This window comes from Calonectris borealis, chromosome 2 (genome assembly GCF_964195595.1).
Source record: "Calonectris borealis chromosome 2, bCalBor7.hap1.2, whole genome shotgun sequence".
Lineage (NCBI taxonomy): Eukaryota > Metazoa > Chordata > Aves > Procellariiformes > Procellariidae > Calonectris > Calonectris borealis.
In genome coordinates, this window is record NC_134313.1 from 115,464,647 (window position 1) to 115,484,206 (window position 19,560).

General features: G+C 39.2%; 1 protein-coding gene across 22 annotated transcripts in view; it reads left to right on the forward strand.

Annotated features, from left to right (window-relative positions):
• GOLGA4 (golgin A4) overlaps positions 1–15,176 on the forward strand; it is a 77,719-nt gene extending 62,543 nt beyond the window's left edge. For 17 of the 22 annotated variants that reach the window (XM_075143005.1, XM_075143009.1, XM_075143017.1 and 14 more), the window contains 3 exons: positions 2,251–2,354; positions 7,477–7,563; positions 13,006–13,335. In XM_075143005.1, the coding sequence (XP_074999106.1) occupies positions 2,251–2,354; positions 7,477–7,563; positions 13,006–13,053 (239 nt within the window). In that variant the 3' untranslated portion in view covers positions 13,054–13,335. Of the gene's footprint in view, positions 1–2,250; positions 2,355–7,476; positions 7,564–10,055; positions 10,120–12,225; positions 12,625–13,005; positions 13,336–14,193 lie in introns of those variants that run through there. The other 5 variants (XM_075143006.1, XM_075143011.1, XM_075143016.1 and 2 more) reach the window with 3 other exon arrangements.
• Positions 15,177–19,560: the final 4,384 nt, after the last annotated feature.

Genomic DNA, 19,560 nt, shown 5'->3' on the forward strand with positions numbered 1-19,560 from the left:
GCCTGCAGCACAAGCGCAGGGCCGGCACCAGAGCGCTTTTCAGGCATCACCGGCCAAGAAGCACAGCGGCACAGCAAGTTTTAGAAGGCAAGAAGTGTGCTTGTCATCGCTACGTGTCCTACTTTGGAAAATACCCCACGGTACCACACACCTCTTCTTCTTCATCTTCTTCTTTTGTGTGTGGTCGGTCGTGGTCCTCATTCTTCACGTTCTCCCTCTTGAGGAACCAGGGGCTGCTTGGCCTGTGTTCCTGCTGCTGCTTTCTGCAGCTCTGTGGCTTGCCTTTGCCAGGCTGCAAGGGATGTTTTAAGCTAAACTGAAGAACGCATCAGCCTGCTCCTGGCTACACATGCGCATTGTGTTCATGCTTGTGAGCACGGGCTCTGAAACAGATTCAGAAAAATACAAATACAAATAAAATCCTGTTTGCACTTGTAACCTTTGCGTTATGTGTCCTTGAAAGTGGTTTGGGAGCTGAAAACCCCCTGGCATTTCAGGCAAATAACAGTCTCCCCGTTACTCGACTCGTGGTGAGCGCAGGGAATGGAGCAGCATGGTTACGCTATGTCACGCCTAGAGCTCTGCATGAGAAGCTCTGACCGAGGCCTGAGGGCTGCGCCCAGGAGAGCAGCTCTCTGCAGCGCAGGTCCCAGGCCCGTCCAGAGGACAGGGGCAGAGACGGGCACACCTGCAACATGGCTCAGGCAGGGCCTGCAGGCCCCAGGCTGAGCTGAGACACGTCCCCCGGGCCCTGGGCAGGAGGCGGCGTGGGTGGGGGTCGCAGGGGAGGCCGGTCCCAGCCACTGAGGCCTAGGAGCACCCCCAGGAGCCCGGCAGAAGTCGGCTTGCACTGCTCATGTGCTCTCCTTTAGACAGGGGTGGTTGGCCACTTTGGAGACAGCGTATTGGGCCAGATGGACCTTCGCTCTGAGGGAGTGCTGTGGTTCTCAGGCTCTTTGATTTTAGCCTGGTTTCCCACGGGACACAGATCAGGCATTTCTAAAAATGAGTACAAGGAGAGAAACAAAATCCACGGGGAAATGAACAGGTATTGCTCACCTCAGAAAGGTTTGCACCATTCAGTTGAGGAGCACGTCCTGCTTCAGAGCGAGGGCTTGATCTTTGAGGCTCGCTAGGGTCAGAGCTGTGGGGTTTTGCCCTCCTGTGGAAACCCAGCTCAAGTGGATGAACACAGGAGACTTTCAAAAACCGCACTTCACACTCGCTTTTTGCAAATTTGGGCGGATGGTCCAATTCTCTCGAGACGATCCGCAGCTCTCGCCCCCATCAGCAGGTACGTGCCTCCTTCCCACAACGTGAGAGAGGCAATGCCTAGGCTGGGACATGCTTATGGGTATTCAATGCCTTCTGCTAGTGCAGGGCTGGGAAGAAATGTCCTCAGAGATTTCCTCAGCATGTGCTGGTAGGGACAGGAGGAGGTAGGAAGAAGAATAGCACAGCATAGTTCAGCTGGAAGGGACCTACAATGACCATCTAGTCCAACTGCCTGACCGCTTCAGGGCTGACTGAAAGTTAAAGCATGCTATTAAGGGCATTGTCCTAATGCCTCTTAAACACTGGCAGGCATGGGGCATCGACCACCTCTCCAGGAAGCTTCTTCCAGGGTTTGACCACCTTCTCAGTAAAGAAATGCTTCCTCACGTCAAGTCCCAACCTCCCCCGACGGACGCAGCTTTGAGCCATTCCCACGCGTCCTGGCACTGGGTACCAGGGAGAAGAGATCAGCACCTCCCTCTCCACTTGCCCTCCTCAGGAAGCTGCAGAGAGAACTGAGGTCGCCCCTCAGCCGCCTGCTCTCCAAACTCGTCAAACCTCATGTCCTCAGCCGCTCCTCAGAGGACATGCCTTCCAGCCCCTTCACCAGCTTTGGTGCCCTCCGTACCTCAACATCCTTTCTAAATGGTGGGGCCCAGAACCGCACACAATACTCAAGGTGAGGCCGCACCAGCACTAGATACAGCAGGATAATCACCTCTTTTGACCGGCTGGTTAGGCTGTGTTTGATGCACCCCAGGACGCAGCTTGCCCTCTTGGCCACCGGGGCACACTGCTGACTCCTGTTGAGCCTCCTGTCAACCAGCACCCCCAGACACCTTTCTGCGTCTGCTGTTACTCCATCCCGGGTGCAGAATCCGGCATTTGTTCTTGTTCAATTTCATACCATTGGTGAAACGTAGATTCATATGAGTGACTTTCAGTATAAATGTTCTTTTATTTTTATTTACACAGGTGGAAACCTTCACCATACTGACGTTTCCCTCTTTGGGGAGCCTACTGAGTTTGAATACTTGAGGAAAGTGCTCTTTGAATATATGATGGGTCGTGAGACAAAGGTATGTGAAGTTCTATGTGGTGACATGTGATTCAGGTTAGAATACAGTTTAACATCGTTCCTCTATAGATTTGAAGTACCATGTGTTTGTGATTCGTTACATGCTGTTTATTACTGACACAGGATTCGATAGGCTTTCATGTTTTTTTTTCCAAAGAGGCATGATCTATACCTTAAAAACTTTGTCAGCATGCCCAGATGACTGGCCGGGGAAGGGGAGTTCATCTCTCACCAATGTACCTATGAAGATAAAAATCTTTATAGCTCGGTATGGTTTTACTAGCAAAAGTCCTGTTGTCAGTCAAGCTTAATGTGCTGTGAAAGCTGGTATGCACAATATTAGCGAAAGTGCTCTTTTGACGTCATATTGAAACAAACATGGTAACAGTTAGATTAAATAATACTTTGTTAGTAGCTCTGAAAATGGTGAAATATCTCTTCAATTGCTGCTTAAAGGTGTTTTATAGGGCTCCCAGATCTGCATACCTTCTGTAGATAGTATTAATTTACTCTTAAAAGTAGTGGAAAACTGCACAGTAGGCGTCTTGTTGTATGGTGCAAGCTTGTGAAATCATTCCTAAGTTGGAATTGTACTGGCTTGTAGCAATACTGATACTTAGAGAATGACCAGGTTCAAAAGAGGTATGTCATAACACAAACATTTTTCTTGGATGATAAATGCTGTGTAGATGAATTTTTCCTATTTGTTTTTTTTCTCCTCCCTGGAGTTCTTCCATTCTTTGTTGCTCTGCTTACAACTTGGACTACTATTAAGCAAAGAGGTTTTATGTAGGTTTCTATGTTAGTTAGCTTTGTTCTCATTGTGCTCTGTACAGAATAAAACTTGGTCTGTGCAGGACATCTTGTCCTTCTGGGATTCCTCTTCCTCTCTCTTTTTATCCCATTTTTCACTTTGATATTAATTCCTTTTTTTATTAAAAAAACAAATCTCTCATCCAAAAAACCCAGAATCACTAGTTACCTTCTGTTCACAAGCCTGTGGCTCGCTGGATGGCTCTCCTACTTTAATAACAAACAACTGAAATCATTAAAGAAAAATACGTACATTACTGGATTTTATGATTTTGAATTGTGAGGGACTTAGACAAGCAAAAATGCTAAAAAACACGTCAGCAGTGTTTCAGCTTCAAACAAGTCTTGAGACAGCTGCAGATGACTATTACAGATAGCTGATGCACGTAGCAAATTTGCTTTCAGGAAAACCTAATTTGAAACCTCTTTTTCACTTATAAGGCTGTTTCTTACTGATCTTCAAAACATTACTCTACATGCCTCAGAACTTTGGATTATAAAGTTGTGAGGGTTTTTCTTCCTTTTTAACGGTGATATACTAAAATTTGCAGTTGATTTCTTCAATAACGGCAACAAAAAACCAATCAGTGCTAAAGTAAATTGACTTTAGGTCTCTCTTCTGTCTTTCTTTCAATTGCTTTGCTTAGAAGCTATATGAATAAATATATATAATAAATTTATGTATGTATGCATTTATATATATGTATGCATTTGTAGACATATATATGTATTTCTTTGCCCTGGAGATTACGTTGTATTTAACCAGAAGACGCCATTGCAACATTGCCTACACGCTGGCTCCTAAAAAAAAGATGAATATTGGGAAGAGAAAAAATAACTCAGAAAAGGTAGACATCTGGTTCTTACAATAACTTGAGAAGGCATTGTTTGAAAGTTGATATGATTGAAAGGGGAACTATATTTAAACAAACAACCAGCAGAAATAATTTTCAAAGCACTACAATTTTTAGCTTTGGGAAGTTAGATGCAGATAGGTAAGGGAGAATGACAGAGTTCTTAAAATGGAATGTGTTTGTATTCCTCTCTATTGTGTGTTCATACTAATTTGATTACCTCTTAGCAAGTTTCAATTGAGGGTAAATGTTCTGATGTCGTTCAAGAAGGGAAGAATTTCTGGTATTGTCTAGTCCTCTATTATTAGCTGATCAAGATTGTAGCTGTACTCGCATTTACTAATGGAAAATTAAAATGGAATGAAGCCTAGCATTTTTACTAATTTAACTATGAAGATACTTTGGTCTCTTCACTTTTGCTTCAAAAAGCACTTTCAAGCTGATTTCATCTGCTGGTTTTCTTTCAACCATTAGATGTGTTGCTGGAAAACACTGAGCATAGTGTCTGCTCTCATACGGGTTGTGTCATATAATCTTAAATTTACTGAACTATGTCTTGAAAACTGGTTTCATCCTGCTATGCTGACTGGAAAACCACGAGCAATGACAATGCAATTGATAAAATCTTTTAATACACAGTCTAACTGTGTTAGTAAAGTATTAACATGTGCTTTTTTCCCCCAACACAGTCCTTGAGTTAAAAGATCTGTATTGAGATTTACTTCCTCGGTGCAGACATGCCTTTCTCTCAGCTTTTGTTTTCCTGGATCAGACGAGGCAATTTTTTTCTAGTTTTCTTTTGTAAGATCATTATGGTGGCCTCTCTCTGTGCAGGGTCCCCTTTTATAGTGCAAATATGTATGCCATGTCTCAAAGGCGGTTCAGCAGTGAAATTGGTGATCTCTATAGACATTATTTCCTCTTTATTGAAAGGAGTTCAAGAGAATCTGTGCAAACTGTCTAGGGTGGATTGCCATTTATGCAGCCTGGTAAATGATCCTGGAATCATATTAAGGAGAGACATTAATGAATGCATCAGTTGTGTTATAGTGCTGGAGACATAAGATAAATATTGAGGGTTGATAGTGGCTCAGTATCTAAGAGTTCGGAACTATGGTCATAATGTGTAACCTGGAACTTATCACATTCTTTGTAAACTGCACATGTCTTCGCTGGGGGATTTTACTGTCTTGCCCTCCAGTCCAACTTTATTTTTTGCCTCGTCCTTGGCAGGGTATATGAAATGAGACTGCCAACCTTTTCAAAGCATGCACCTTGTTCAGGATATCTGAACCTGGAAATACATGGCATAAACCAGTACGTCAAATAAAATAATATTTTCTACAGACACGTGAACAGTTGCACTGTCCAGGTGTACTGCACACTAAATCTTAAGTCTTGCAGAAATCCTAGATGCTCTACTTGTAACTTCATTATGCTGTTTGGAGTCTCTTCTGAGGCCAGAAAATCAGTCCAAGGGTTGTATGTCTGTAATAAATGTTTGTGTTGATATTGACTAGGTACATAGAAGAATGTAATGGAATACATATGTGTCAGAGATAGTAAATTTATGCAGATATTTTTCTGGCACCTCGACATGTTCTTGTGCATTGCAGAAAAACAAGGGGTATTTCTGTAAAACTTTGGATTTTGAAGGTTCTGCATTTGACCAGCAGCTCTTGAATTACAGAGGGCCTGATCAGTATCATTGTAAAGGTATTATTTTCAGAGATGACATATCTGAATATGTCAGCCTCATAGAAAGAAATGGGAATGCAAACTATCATCTCTTACAGCAAAACTAGCTATTATGTTTAGGAAAGCTCAGGGTCTTTCTGTAGGTAGATGTAGAGATGCACACACAGGAACATATATGTGTGTACTCACACACTTAAAGAGCTATTAGGGGTTTTTAATAGTAGAATAGACTGTTAGAGCAATAGGGTAAGCCTATATTAAACACACTATCCTAAGTTCTGCAATCCTTGGAACTTTGTTTCATAACCATGCAACTGTGAATAGCGTTGAATAATCCTGTGTCAAAATCTCCCTAGTGGCCTCAAAAACATGGAGATGATTTCAAGTCATTGCTAGTGATAAATTACAAACAGAATGTTTTCAGGAAAGAAGGTTTTAGAAAGCCCCTCTTTAAGTTGGCATATAAGTGTCTACTCATGGAGTATTTGCAGTGTTGGTCGATTTTTCTTTCATAATTGCATGCCATTGTGTCCTGTAAAAAATTGTTAGGAGAGGGCTTTCTTGATAGCTCCGTTACAAAGAGTTTGAATAGACTGTAAGCTCAATGCTTTCTAATCTTTTAGTCCTAAATAATTGTGATGAGGATTTTGGCAAAAGAAATTAGAAAAGTGTTAAGTTAGTTTGTAGCACTGAGCACATTCCTTTGTGTATCTGGGAACTGCAGTAGAGGCACTTCTGAATTATAGGAACTATTAATATGTTAATTTTAAGCTTTTTGAACTGAAAGGGCTTGGTTTTGTTTTGCTTTCTTTTCATTTTTATCCCTGGTTAAGTTATATACTGAAAAAATTGTTGCAAATTAGGGCTTTACCTCTCACTTTCAGCTGCAATCATTTTTGTCCTGCAGCTGCTTTGTTGCTACAGCCTCCCTCTTCATTCCACGTGTGAGACTGGTAATAAGCAGTAGACATTCAGAGCAGCAATCTTATCTCATCCACATTCTTTAAGAGCAGCAGTTACTGGTTTTGTTGCAATCACCTTCTGTTTGAGCTGCACTGCAGCTCTTACTTTGACCTTTCTTGTAGAAGTCAGCTGAACCTTGTTTTGAGCCTTTTGGAGTTTTTTCTTCCCACTCATCTGTTTATAAAATGGAAATAATCGTTGCCTGTTTTGCCCAAAGCTTTGATATTCTTACATCTTCTGTCTGAGGATGTCTAAATGATTTGCTATTTAAATATGGGGTTACTGTATACCCGCTAAAAATATTTACACAACTGGAGTTCCACATCTGACATTTGGATCTGCTTTCTCAATGTTTCATTTCTTTACAAAGTATTTGGATTGTGATTGTATGTGACTGTAGTTGAATCCATAAGGACTCTATCAGGTGCCATGTGCCTGAAATGTGCTTTTCAGAAAGGCCCCGTTAAGATCAAATGTGGTAGGAGCAGTATTTGTAACAGTATGCTGTCTTAATAATGGACTTCAAGTATTTGAGCATAGATACCATAGAGCTTACATCGCATTACAGTAGCTGCAGTTTGTGACAATGTGAAATGAAGATTCTTCATGGTTTTCATGTAATTCACGTAACATGTCATGCATATATCGTGTGAAATAAGTAGTTATATCTTACTCGTTTCACTGTGTTTTTCATTGATATTACTAAAAATAGCATCCAGTATTCATAAATGAAATGCATTTTAAAATATTACAAAGTATTTTAGTGCATATGAAATTACCTATTTTTTTTTTTAGACAATGGCCAAGGTTATAACAACAGTGCTGAAGTTCCCAGCAGATCAGACTCAGAAGATACTAGAACGAGAAGATGCTCGACCATTGGTAAGTTATATAAGTAAACCAAGTTTACGCAAGAGATTAGGTTGCAAGAATAAGGAATTAGAAACTTTCTTTTAAGTCTCCTTTTTCCCTGTGTCCACATGTCCGCAAAGAAAACTCCTTTTCTCCCTCCTTCCCTCTTCTTCAGTGGAATGTCAAATTCCAGCTGTAGGTTTAAGTTTATAGCAAAAGTGTGTGTGGGGGGGAAGCAAGTATATTTTCTTAATCAGTATTTCTCATCATCAGTTAAGCCGTATTTTTGATAGCTATGGGTACAACAGAATAAAGCAAGTTCAGTCATCACTACTATTCTGCAGATGAAATTTCTAATCAAAAAAGTAATCTGACAGAAAATTCACGTTTCTTAAATTCAGAAGTGTCTGTGGAATCATACTAGTTTTCATGAAAAATATGTCAAGAGAGATTTTTCAGCCCTGGGATAAAATTTCTGGCAAAAACAAAAGCTGTTTTGCTTGTAGAATAGAAAACTGATTAACTCAATCATCTGGGATATGTGTGTTTGAAGTGGGATAGGTACTTTTTTATCTTAAATGAGTATCCTAACAAGATTGGGTTTTTGTTTCGTTTGGTTTGTTGTTTTGTTTTTAAGAGCCTGCTTTATTTTTGTACTGAAAACCCATCAAAATATGTCAGGTTCACTCTGGGTCAGGACAGGTCAAAAATAAGTGTCTTAAACACTTCACTTTGGTTTTGGTTGGTTGTTTTTTTCCCAGTTTCAATACACTTCCTATTATGTGACAGCTGGTATTTACCAGCTAATCTATTTACCAGAAAGGTGAATTTGGGTTTGAGAAGCAGACCCAAAAAAGAAGAAGAATATATGAGCATAAACATTTCTTTGGTATTGCTGTTACTATTTTATGTATTGGAGCTATTTTTTCTTAAGATAAAAACTGCAGTAGTAGTTTTCTCTGCGTTTTATCTGGAGTCAACACTGTGATCCGTCTCTTTGTGGGTCAGCTTAGTAAAATATTTAGGAATTAAAGTGAGAATAATTGCATTCTGTTTCTCTCACTGGCCTTGCATATATATTTATTTAGCAATTCCAAAAACAGAATAAAATAAAAATTTGAACATTTTTACATTTCAGTTGAAGTAGTTAAAGTCCTGTTGATCCATTGAAACAAATTTTTAAAAAATTTCTACCATTTCATCTGCTCGAAGTATCAAATCTGAGGAAAGTGTTAAATACTTCAACATTTTTCTGTACACTTAGTAAGTTTGAGAGTGTCTTGCAATCTTAAATATTTAAAATACTTTTAGAATTATATAAATGCTGATAATAATGCAGCTCCAATAGGTATCTTGCATCCCAAAGATGATTTTCTCTCAATGCTCTCTTTCTCTGACCTTCAAGTAGAAAGCTGGCACTTTTTTTTTGTTTTGGCAAGCTAGAGTAATATTTAGGAATATATATCTGATGGCCAAAAGAGAGGTTAGAGAGATGGACCTTACTTTTGCAGTCCCTTCAGCTTTTTGATACTTGAAACCTGGTCTTCCTAAAACAGATATTCACAACTTCTGATACTAAACAAAACTTTAACTTGAAGTCATCCAACAAGTTTTGGTCCTTGCTATTAAAGGTCCTTGGTATTAAATTTTGGCTAGAACATACAGTGAGGTTTTTTGCAGGCTGCAGGTGCTTTGATTGTTAAGGATATCGTCATTCAAAGAGCTCTGTGTCCTGATCAAAAAATTCTTGGGTTTGACATAGCAGTCCTTTCTTGGCTCAGATCTAGCCTATGAATTTTCTCCTTTCCAAATCCACAGAGATTAAATTAGACATCTAATGCAAACTCAAATATTAGGGCATATTATGGGGGGTGTAGTAATTTTTTTCTTCACTTTCGAAGTTAATAAGTTTGTTTACTGAAGCACAAATTATTTTTGGGGGTAATTCTGTTTACGACTAAAAAGTTGGAGGGGTCTTCATAAATTATTCTGTCAAGAAATATGCTGGGGTTTTTGTATTTTATTTATTGATGTTTACGTACATGGCAGTAGTGTTTCTCCACACTTAATATTGGAGTGATGCTGGTATTTGAAAATACCCAGTATTTAGATCTCATGAGCAATAAAGTTCTGAGCTACAACATAAATGTGCATTTTTAACATAAAGCTTAGTTGTTTCTGTATGTTAGTTTATGGGCAAAACATCTATAACTAATTTTAATGTGTAAATTGTTAATTAACTGTGGTACTGGAAAAGAGTAAGTGTGTGTAGTACTAAGTATATGTAATTATTTACCCTCTTAGTGGGCATATACTTAACAGGTTTCTGAAAACTTCTAACAAATTCCTAGGTCAATAAGCATATGCTAGATCAATGTATCTCCTTTGCTGTTAGTTTTTACTACATAGTTATTGTGATCTAACTGCAGCACCCTCATCTGTAAGCAATAGATGTCCACAAAGTTCTTAGCTACACTATTAACAAAGTAGTCCAATAAGCTGTTTTCTTCCTGGCTTTATAGTTTGCCTCACCTCGCAGTGGTATCTTCTGAATATCCCATCAGTCTGTGCTTAGTTAGCATGTGGGTGAGTGAAGCCTAATATATACTTGTTTTATTTAAAGATGAAACCTGTAGTATGAGATTAATCATTCTTCTGCTTTTTTTTTCTTGCCTGCTTTTGTTTGTTAAAAAAAATTCAAATTTTTTTTCTATATGTGTATGATAAACTTTGTTCTACTGTTAATCATGTTTTGCTTTACAAAGCCAAGTTTGAAAATGGTAAATATTGATTCAAAACCAATCTTTTTGAGTTATAAGCATAACTTAAAATGTTGATTGAGCTACAGAAATCTCAATTGTAGGAAAAAAAATCAGATTTTAAATAAATTAGTATGTAATATTAAATTTTATTGCACTTGGCTTTGTTTTGTCTTTATTCACTTTCTGAGCTCCTTTTTTGAATAGGCAAATAAGTCAGATTTATGGGAGACATATACTGTACTGCTTGAAATGAATTATTACATCTAACAAATATGAGAATGGATTACTTTAAAAAAGATTGATGAAATATCCTCTGTAGAGGAATTAGGATATGAATGCGTTTAAACATCAGTACCTTTCTGAATCAGAGCTTTGGCTTGGTATCAAGAGAAGCTCGAGCAGAGAGATTAGGGAGAACAGTCTGGGGAGCTTTATGCTCTCAGTTTATTTGCCTTTTTTCAGGTTTCATTAAGCTACTTTCATTATGAATCTGCAACACTAATTGTAGTGTTACAGGAAAGCAGCAGCTGATTTAGGCCTAAAGACACAGGTTACATCAGACTAGCCAAGCTAAACAAGCAACACACAGCAATGGTGGTTGAGAGAGGAGTAGGATATGGAAGTACACAGGTAAAACTTTCTGCACTGCTGATAAGATTACATTTTGAGTCATGAGTGATGTATGATGTTTAATAAACTCTTCAGATGAATTCTATAGGATGCAGTCAGCCCAACTTCCCTTTTCCTCCTTTGCCACTGAAAAGCTTTGCACAGTTGCCAGGAAGTGATTCAGTGCATGTGAACCAATGGCTGTCAGTGGGCTGAAATGCAGTGGTTGGCCTGCACCACTGCCGTAGCAAAATGGATTAACTTGGGCTGTTTCCATTGCCAGTTATCACAATGCAGTTGACAGGCTATCTTCCTCTCTTGCAGTCATGCAAATACAGCCTTCAATACAAAATAATATCTGTTTCAAAGGAAAAAATCTATTCATCTTAACAAACAGTCATGGTTTCTACTTTATTTTGTGTTCTTTTAAACCTCTGAATACAATAGCGGGTGCACTTTATTGCACTTAAAACGCAATAGAGTTTGGACTGTTTGCCTCCTGGCCTTGATCACTTCTTGACAAAATCAGCCACTGTTTTTTCTAGCCCTCTGTTGAAAATAATTGAATTGTTGGTAATGATAGGACAAAGCTATTTACAACACTATTGCAGAAAGCATGTTTGAAACTTAAATTCTCGTCATGCTGTCTGTAATGCTGGTGGTAAAAAGTTCAGGCGTTCTCAGCCGCATTTGAAGCATATCACAGAAGGGCTTGATTTTTGACCTTAATGTCAGCACTTACCTGTTATACTTTCATAACTTAAGCTAATATGTATGTTTAGACCTCATTATTGGATTGTAGTTTCTTTCTTTATCTCAAGTATTTTTGTGACTTATGTCAGTAGATAGCCAGCAAGTGGGATAATACTCTCGCATGTATAAAACTTAGAACTTAAGAGGATGATGACTTCATTGTGAAAGCAATAAATATTTTGCTAGTAGAGGAGGCTTTTTCCTAGCCCCAAAATTTTACTTCATCATTTCAATTTTGATGATAGGCCTTATTCAGAAAGGACAACTTTGTTTTTCATCGGATTATGATGCAACGATGTGGTAGACTATCTTTTTCCAGTGAGACTCCTGACTGTTTTGCTACAAGTTATTTCGTTTTCATCACAGTTTCTCAACTGTTTTGCAGATACTGGAATGGAATTACTTGCTTGAAATCAGTTAATAATTTGGCAATTTGACTTATCTGAAATTTTTCCATTTCCTATTCCTATCGATAAACAACATCATTGTTATTTTCATAATAAGTGCTTCTAAGTTGCTATCAATAACGTAACGTTTGTTCACTTGTTCTAACTTCTCATTCTTCTAGTCATGGCTACGACCATCTTGAAGAAATTGTGATGAGAATGTCTCATGACACTGCTGCTTAGAAATATGTTCATATCTCTGTTGTTGTCCCTTGAGAAGGGACACGAAGAAAAGCTATTATTCAAGGTCACAAACGGAGCAGCAAGAACCAAAACTCAGCACCACCTTTGGACCATGAATATAGTTAAAACTGCCTTGACAAGAAACGCTAATCAGGGGTTATCTGGTGATGAGTCTTTTTTCTCTTCTATTGAACACTGTCTTCTATTTTGTGTTAAAGGTTATTTTTTTAAAGGAGAGAAAAGACTTTATCCTAGGAAGGAATTGCCCACTACTGTATCTCTATACAGGCTTTACTGGGTGTTTTTTAAGAGTTGAAATAAATGGTTTGTTTCTTCTATTTATTTTTTTATTTTTGAATGAATTGTGCAATACATTTTTGGATGGGTAGCGGTTGAGGTGATTTTCCTGATGAACTAGGCACTCCTGATGACTACTCTGTCCCGATATAATCTTATGATTGTTTGCTAAAGGTCACTTCTATATGCTTTTGCCTACAATAAATCCAAATTGCAGTACCTCATTTGTTTACTCCTAGCTTTTGTACTTATATTTTCTGGAGAAAAAGTACGTTACTGTAAATTGTAAATAGTTAATACATAACTGTATCATATGCTGATCTGTGACTGTTGACAGCACTAATCTGACAAGAGCTGAGATGAAATAAAGTTTATTTACTGTATAATTTTGGAACTTCTTTGGTATGATTTTCTTTTGAAAGGATCCACCAGCTTTTGTTCTTATTCCTGTTCGAGACATCCTTAGCTGAGACATTTCCAGGCTGAAATCCGTCTTATAAGAAGAGCTATTCAAGTACTGTAAGAAGTCAGTGGAGACCTTCAGATTGTCAAGGGGTCACAACCTGTGAAACAGACACATGGTGAGCTGAAAAGCTGGCGTGACAATATAGCAAGTAGGGAAGTTTGCTTGGTAAAAGTTTTAAATTACGTATTTTTGTTCCTTTAAGTAACGCCTGTCTTGTCATTTTGGTATGTAAGTTGTGAACCTCTGACGCGATATGCAAGTATGGATAAATTTAACTTGTTCTCCAGCTACTTTGATACTTACCATATCAATAACGTCATCTGTACTGTGTATGCTAGTGCCAAGATGGTTCAAGGTGATCAGTCTTCCATGAATATAATTTTTAACAAGTGTTTATAGGAGCAGCGGTCCTCTTAATACCTCATCTCTGAACATAAGCAGGCCTTCTAAATATACTGCCTGCCTGAAAGATACTTCTGAATACTGTTGGGAATTGATGGTTAGTTGCTGATGCTGTCAGGCCTGGAACACGCATCCTGCTACGGGGATGCTCAATCTGTTCCTCTGGGTGCTCTCCAGTTAGCCAAGGAAAAGAGCGGGTCCTCCTGACGGCAGAAACAGGTTTGGCTAATGTGGTGTGGTTCAAACTGACAGATTTGATTTGTTGTCCTGCTCCAGCTGTCATGCCCAAGGGCACTACCCAAATTTTGTATTTCTCATACTGTTCATATGGTATTAGAGTTGCGATTACCTCAGCATTGTTGGCATTTCAAGACTCTGCATCCCCAATATTCGCCTCTGATTATCTATGAAGTTCAGCCTTTTCTCGCGTAACTCCCCCATAACCACCTGTGAGATCCAGCCATTCCTCACAACACGATCCCTTTTGTCTGCTTCTCATACTGTTACCTGTCAAGTTCAGCCATTTCTCTTGTCATGTCCAGTGGTTTTCCATGTCCTGTTCAGTTAGCTTACCCTCAGGCCAGGGCACAGATAGCAGCCTAATATTTGTGCGTGGCTCCAAAAAATAAGTAGAGGCCAATGACATGTAGGATGTTTGATACAATTGGGGTTGGTTTTGGTGTTGTGGGTTTGGGTTTTTTTTTGCAAATGCACTGGGATTCACCTTTTTTGTCATCTGCAGGAAAAGAAATGAAGAAGCTGAATTTATTTGCACAGTTTTGTATCCTAATGAAACTGGGAGAAGTGCAACAATTTGAGTGCTCCAAGGTCTATTGTGGCCACCAGCTGTCCAAAGAATACCTCTGGCTTTGAATTATTGTTTTCGGTCTAAAGGGACATGGCTTGCCTTTGATAGTTAAGGACCCAGAGTTCCATCTTTTATTTCCTACTGCCTTGTCTCTGGCAAAATCTCTTCATTTTCATGCTGCTTTATTATTTGTAGTTTCTTTTTTTTTTTTTTGAGCTTTTCCCTTTTATCAAATGTATCAAATTTGGTTTTAAAAAAATGTTCTTTGTAATGGTTTCAGTTATAAGATCGTCTCTTTGCTTCTGTTGCGTAGCAGAAGACAATCCTCCAGCATATTGCCTGACACTGGACCAGACTTGACATGGGTACGTTTGGCTGTGAAAAATGCATGTTCCTCTCATAGCTGGCTGAGATTTGTAGGATTTTGCTGTCGCTATCATTGCAGCGATCTAAAACATAGGTTTGAGTTTCAGGTTTCCATGTAAGGTGTATGTTGTCTTAGGCTTTGGGAAATTAAATGCAGAGATGTGTTACTCTGACAGTGAGTACCACTATGATCGCTTACAGTTCTCTTGTCTTCACAAATGGGCTATTTTTCACATTTTCTCTTTTTGTTCTTTTCCCTTTCCGTGAAAGGGATATTAGTTATACACTGTACTTTGTCAAGCATGACATAAGCGCAGTGGAGCAAACTGAAATAGTCTGTATAATATTTATACAACATTAGATGGAGTAAATGATTTTTTTTTTCCCCTTAAGTGACCTAATTGAAGAACGTAAAGGAGATTATATAGTTATCCTTGATTCTTTTTTTTAAACTAAAATCAGATAACCACTCCCCAAATTCACATTTTGAAAAAGTTAAATGTTTTTTTTTCCCTTCTATATATACTCATAAGCAATCACATAACTATTCCGTAACATAATGGGAAAGTGCTAAGTACAAGAGTTTTGTCAGACTGAAGTTTTAACTGCTTCTAGATTATTTTTTTAAAGAGAATATGTAAATAAAGTATTGCTTTGGAGTTTAAATAAAGGAAATGAGTTAGGGTGAAAGCATGAAAATGAGAACTTCATTTTGTGTAGTGTTTTTTTGTTGTTGGAGTGTCATAAAATACTGCTAGTAGTGCCAATGTGACTATAAACTAATATACTCCAGGCCACAAATACTTCTGATTATAAAATATCCTTGTTTAGACACACGTAGCTAAAAGCCAAAGACTGTATCGAAGTTTTGGCTGCCGCCTTAGCATAGGTTAGAGGATCCCAAGCTTGTTCAGACTGGATTGTTAAAAGATGCTGCTGCAAGAGGACTTATTTGGATTGTTTTATGTTGAACTTTCCCCCAGTTTTACATTCAATATACATCGCATTTATGATTTTATGGACCCATACACATGTGCATAGAAAAAAATGTGTAGATCTATTTATAAAGATAAGACTTAAAATGTTTATCAAGTGTCCTCTAGTGTCCTAAGGATTAACCATTGTTAATTTAGATGAAAAATACCGGGTTTTTTATTCCTGCATTATTTCAGTGCCTAGGCTAATATTTATTGGCAACATACTATTTCAAACTTTTTATAAAATATTATATATAGATCCATCCAACTTCCAGTTCTGCCATTTATAGTCCCTCTTTCTGTGAGCTATATTAAAATATATTTTCTTTCCTATGTAGTATATGGTATCTGGTTCTCTTCTCTAAAATGAGGATTCCAGACTTGCCGAAAACTAGGATGAATATTGAGAAGATTGGTTTCATTTTGTAATTCATACTTCTTGCATACAATCTTATTGTCCATCCATGTGTGCTACAGAAAATATTTTTTTTTTCACTATGGAGTTTGTTAAATTGAGAAATTTATTTTTCATTTGCTTTTTCAAGAAAAGACAGCTCTTTCACAACACCATTAGTGATTCATTATGGAAATCAAGATGAGCACGAACCGGCAGCCTCTCCCCTATGTGTGGGATATCCAGACCCAGTTATATATGAATCCTCCTGCCTGTTCCTAGACCCTGGTCCTCAAAAGCATTGCTAGCATGGGATTTTCAAACTCTATTTGGTTGTGTATGTTCATAATGTTGCAAATTAGAGATGCTAGAACAGAAGTAAGCAGTAAGTTGTATGTTATTCTACATTGCATTTATGATCTAGGAGTTACCACCTTTAATTTTCTGTTCTCTTTCAGGCTCTCTTTTACACTGATTCTAGTCTTCCTCTGTTAACATTGAGTTATTTTCTTGTATGTATTAGAGTAATTTTAAAGGCACGTTGACTCAAAGTAAACACGTCTCTAGAGATATCTTTCATTGTAGAACAGTGACAGCTATTATTTCCTACAGTTGACACTTACACCATGTGACATTTCAGAGAAGCAGTAATTAAGGCCGTGGTAATTACATGTTACCTTACGGCTGTGCTAGCACATCGTGGTACAGCAATGGATGGTGATGGAGTTAAGTGTGATGCAGACGTCTGCTGTGACACATGACTTGCTCCTCTTGGTTGCAGCTTCTAGAGCAGCCCAGGTCACATCATCACCTGGTGGCCATCGGGCAAATGAACAAGGTAGTTGTTTTCTAATTAGGCGTGTTGCCGTAACCAAAGCCGCTTTGATTTGGCCGGTAGCTTTTCCAAATGGAGACCAAGGCCTGCGTGGCCCTGGGGGCTGACCAGGTTCAGAGTCTGGAGGGCACCCAGAGTCTGGAGAGCAGGTCAGCATGCCCGTGGCAGAGACGCCTTTGCCTGCTGAGCTGTACCAGCCTCTCTTTGTGGCTGGACGGCTTGAATCTCCAGCATTTCTGTAAGCATTTAACTTCACTGAAAGGAACAGGGATGAATAGCAGAGTGTATGCTGTAATCTTTGCCACTGTTTATATTTTGGAAACTTTAGTGGTCCAAGAAAGTATTTAGCCTTCTTATTTAATCTATGATTCCTACTTGTTACAGTGCTGATGTCTGCAAGAAAAATAGCTGTCTCATTTAGCGGCATTGTGCATCATCCAGTTTTACTGGAGTAAGGGAAGCATTTAAAAGTTTTCCAACTTGGATGAGGCAGTAGTATATCTTTTGCAAATGAATCAAAATGATCAAACAAACAGTATGTACAAATTTAGAACAGGCATCTCTCTGTGCAGCCAACATGACACATGTTCTGTTGTTCCTTAACTGTAAGCTGCTGCTACTGCTGAGTCTTGCCACTTTCTCGCTCGAGCCACAAGCTCTGGAGAAACAGCTGAAATGGAAAAATAAAGAGAATGAGTATCTGAATGAGGAAGAGAGAAGAGAAGTAGTTACAGAGTAAAGTTATTTGAGATGCAAGATTCATCATGGCAGATCAGATGAGAAGTATTAAATATATTACTGGTTTTGTGTAGAACTTTTGAGTTTGCTATGTCTCTGACCAACACTCCAGCTGTTCTCGCAGCCGATCAGCCATTGCGGAGGGAGTAGAAGCAATCGATCATGAGCAGGCACAAGCTGTCTAGAAGTAGACCTCCCCACTGCCCATGAGATTTTGTGCCCCAACAAATGTTGTGTTAATGTAACTGGATATTCTGGTTCACTTACACATCTATATATCCTTATGGATACTACCAAATTATCATCCTTGCTGATGCAACAAATTATTCTGGAAATGAACTGTGGGATTGAAAATAATAGACTTTCCTTTATCCCTTAACAAAGTGGGCAGTACTTCCCTATGCCTGGAAGTGGAAAAGCCCACTGGAGATGGTTTATAAGCTTGAAACAACTAAATTGCAAACTATACAAAAAGAAGACACAGCCAATCCAAAAATTCTTACTGGTGTGTGTTGTTGTGGTGGCTCTAGGGCTTGTAATATAGAGAGTAGTAATGCCTTAAAAATAATGGAGATCATTTCCCCTCCTCATAGCCTAGGCTAGGACCAGAGTTAGGTGGCCCTTTTAGAATGGTGATTAAATAAGTGGCATAAAAAAAGAAAGGAGGAGGGATGAGGTGAAAGACTAGGGTCTTCCTTTAAGGTAATGAAAATAATAAGTAGGCTGAGCTATCTTCAGAGAGCAAATGTTTTGGTTTCCCACACTGAATTCTAGCTTCGACTTCCCCGAAAAGTGTTTCCACTTAGAGAGAAACTGTCCTCACCTTGAAGCCCTGCAGCCACGGCGAGCGTTATCTGTGCGTTATTTAAAGCACAGCATGCTTCAGCCCCGAGATTCCAGCGTTGTTACTCACTGAATTAAAATCTGATCCAACCACAAATTCAGTACAGGACGTGTCTACCTTAGCTAAGTGTGGATTTTTTTTTCCCTCAGCTTCAGGTAGCACATTCAGGGCTTGATGATTCTCAGGGTATTAAACTCTTTGAGATGAAGCACAGTTTCTGTGTATTTTATGCAGGTCCTGCCATGGTGGGACCTCATTTCTAGGATGGACAGATAGAAATGTTGCTATAAATACAGGTAAGCAGGAGAGATCCAGGTTCCCCGTACTTTTCCTCAAGACGAGGACATCCCCGTGCTACCTAAAAATACTGTGGAAGTTGTGCTGGTCTTACAGCCTCTCCTTATTCAACCAGTGAATAAATACAAAACTGCCATGCCAGTCCCTGGGAATTGGGGCGCACCTTTATCTATGGACCTGTCTGACCTACATCTGTAGGGTTTTTTAACGTTTTTTTTAATGTGACTTGCTTAATACAATAATAGAGGAAGAGAGGAGAATGCACCCACCGGTGGCAATGAACAGCATGAATAAGGTCTTACAAGGAGACGTGGTTGCTTTGTAGCGTGCTGCACGTGGCCATGCGTCGAACCTGCTATGTTTAGGCTTTTAAGCACAGGCAGATATACTGCCTTAGTTACCACTTGGAGTGGTATGAAACCTTGTTTTAAAAAAAAGGTTTAGTGATTAGAGACAGCCTTTCTGCTTGGAGAGCTAGACTTGACCTCGCACCTTCTGGATGGGCGCATGTGGACACCTCGATAAACCGGCAGGGCAAGCCAGAAGTTTTGGCAGAGCCACGGCTTCCTCTTGGTAGGAGCCCTGCGGGCCAGGGAGCTGCTGGGCGACAGCCAGAGCTGGGTTGTACAGGTGGTCTCTTCAGCTCCTCTTTGACGTGCCGGTTATGTGCAATTATTCATTAAACGCTTTTCATTAAACACTTCATTTCATTTGTCTTCGCTGACTCTTTCCAGGGCTTGTGCATCAGTGTCTCCTCGGAAATAAGTTTTTAAACAGGCAGAAGGTGAGGGTGACTTTCCGAGAGCTGCTAGACAGTGTGGGTCCGCTGCTTGTTTTATATAGTGTGGGG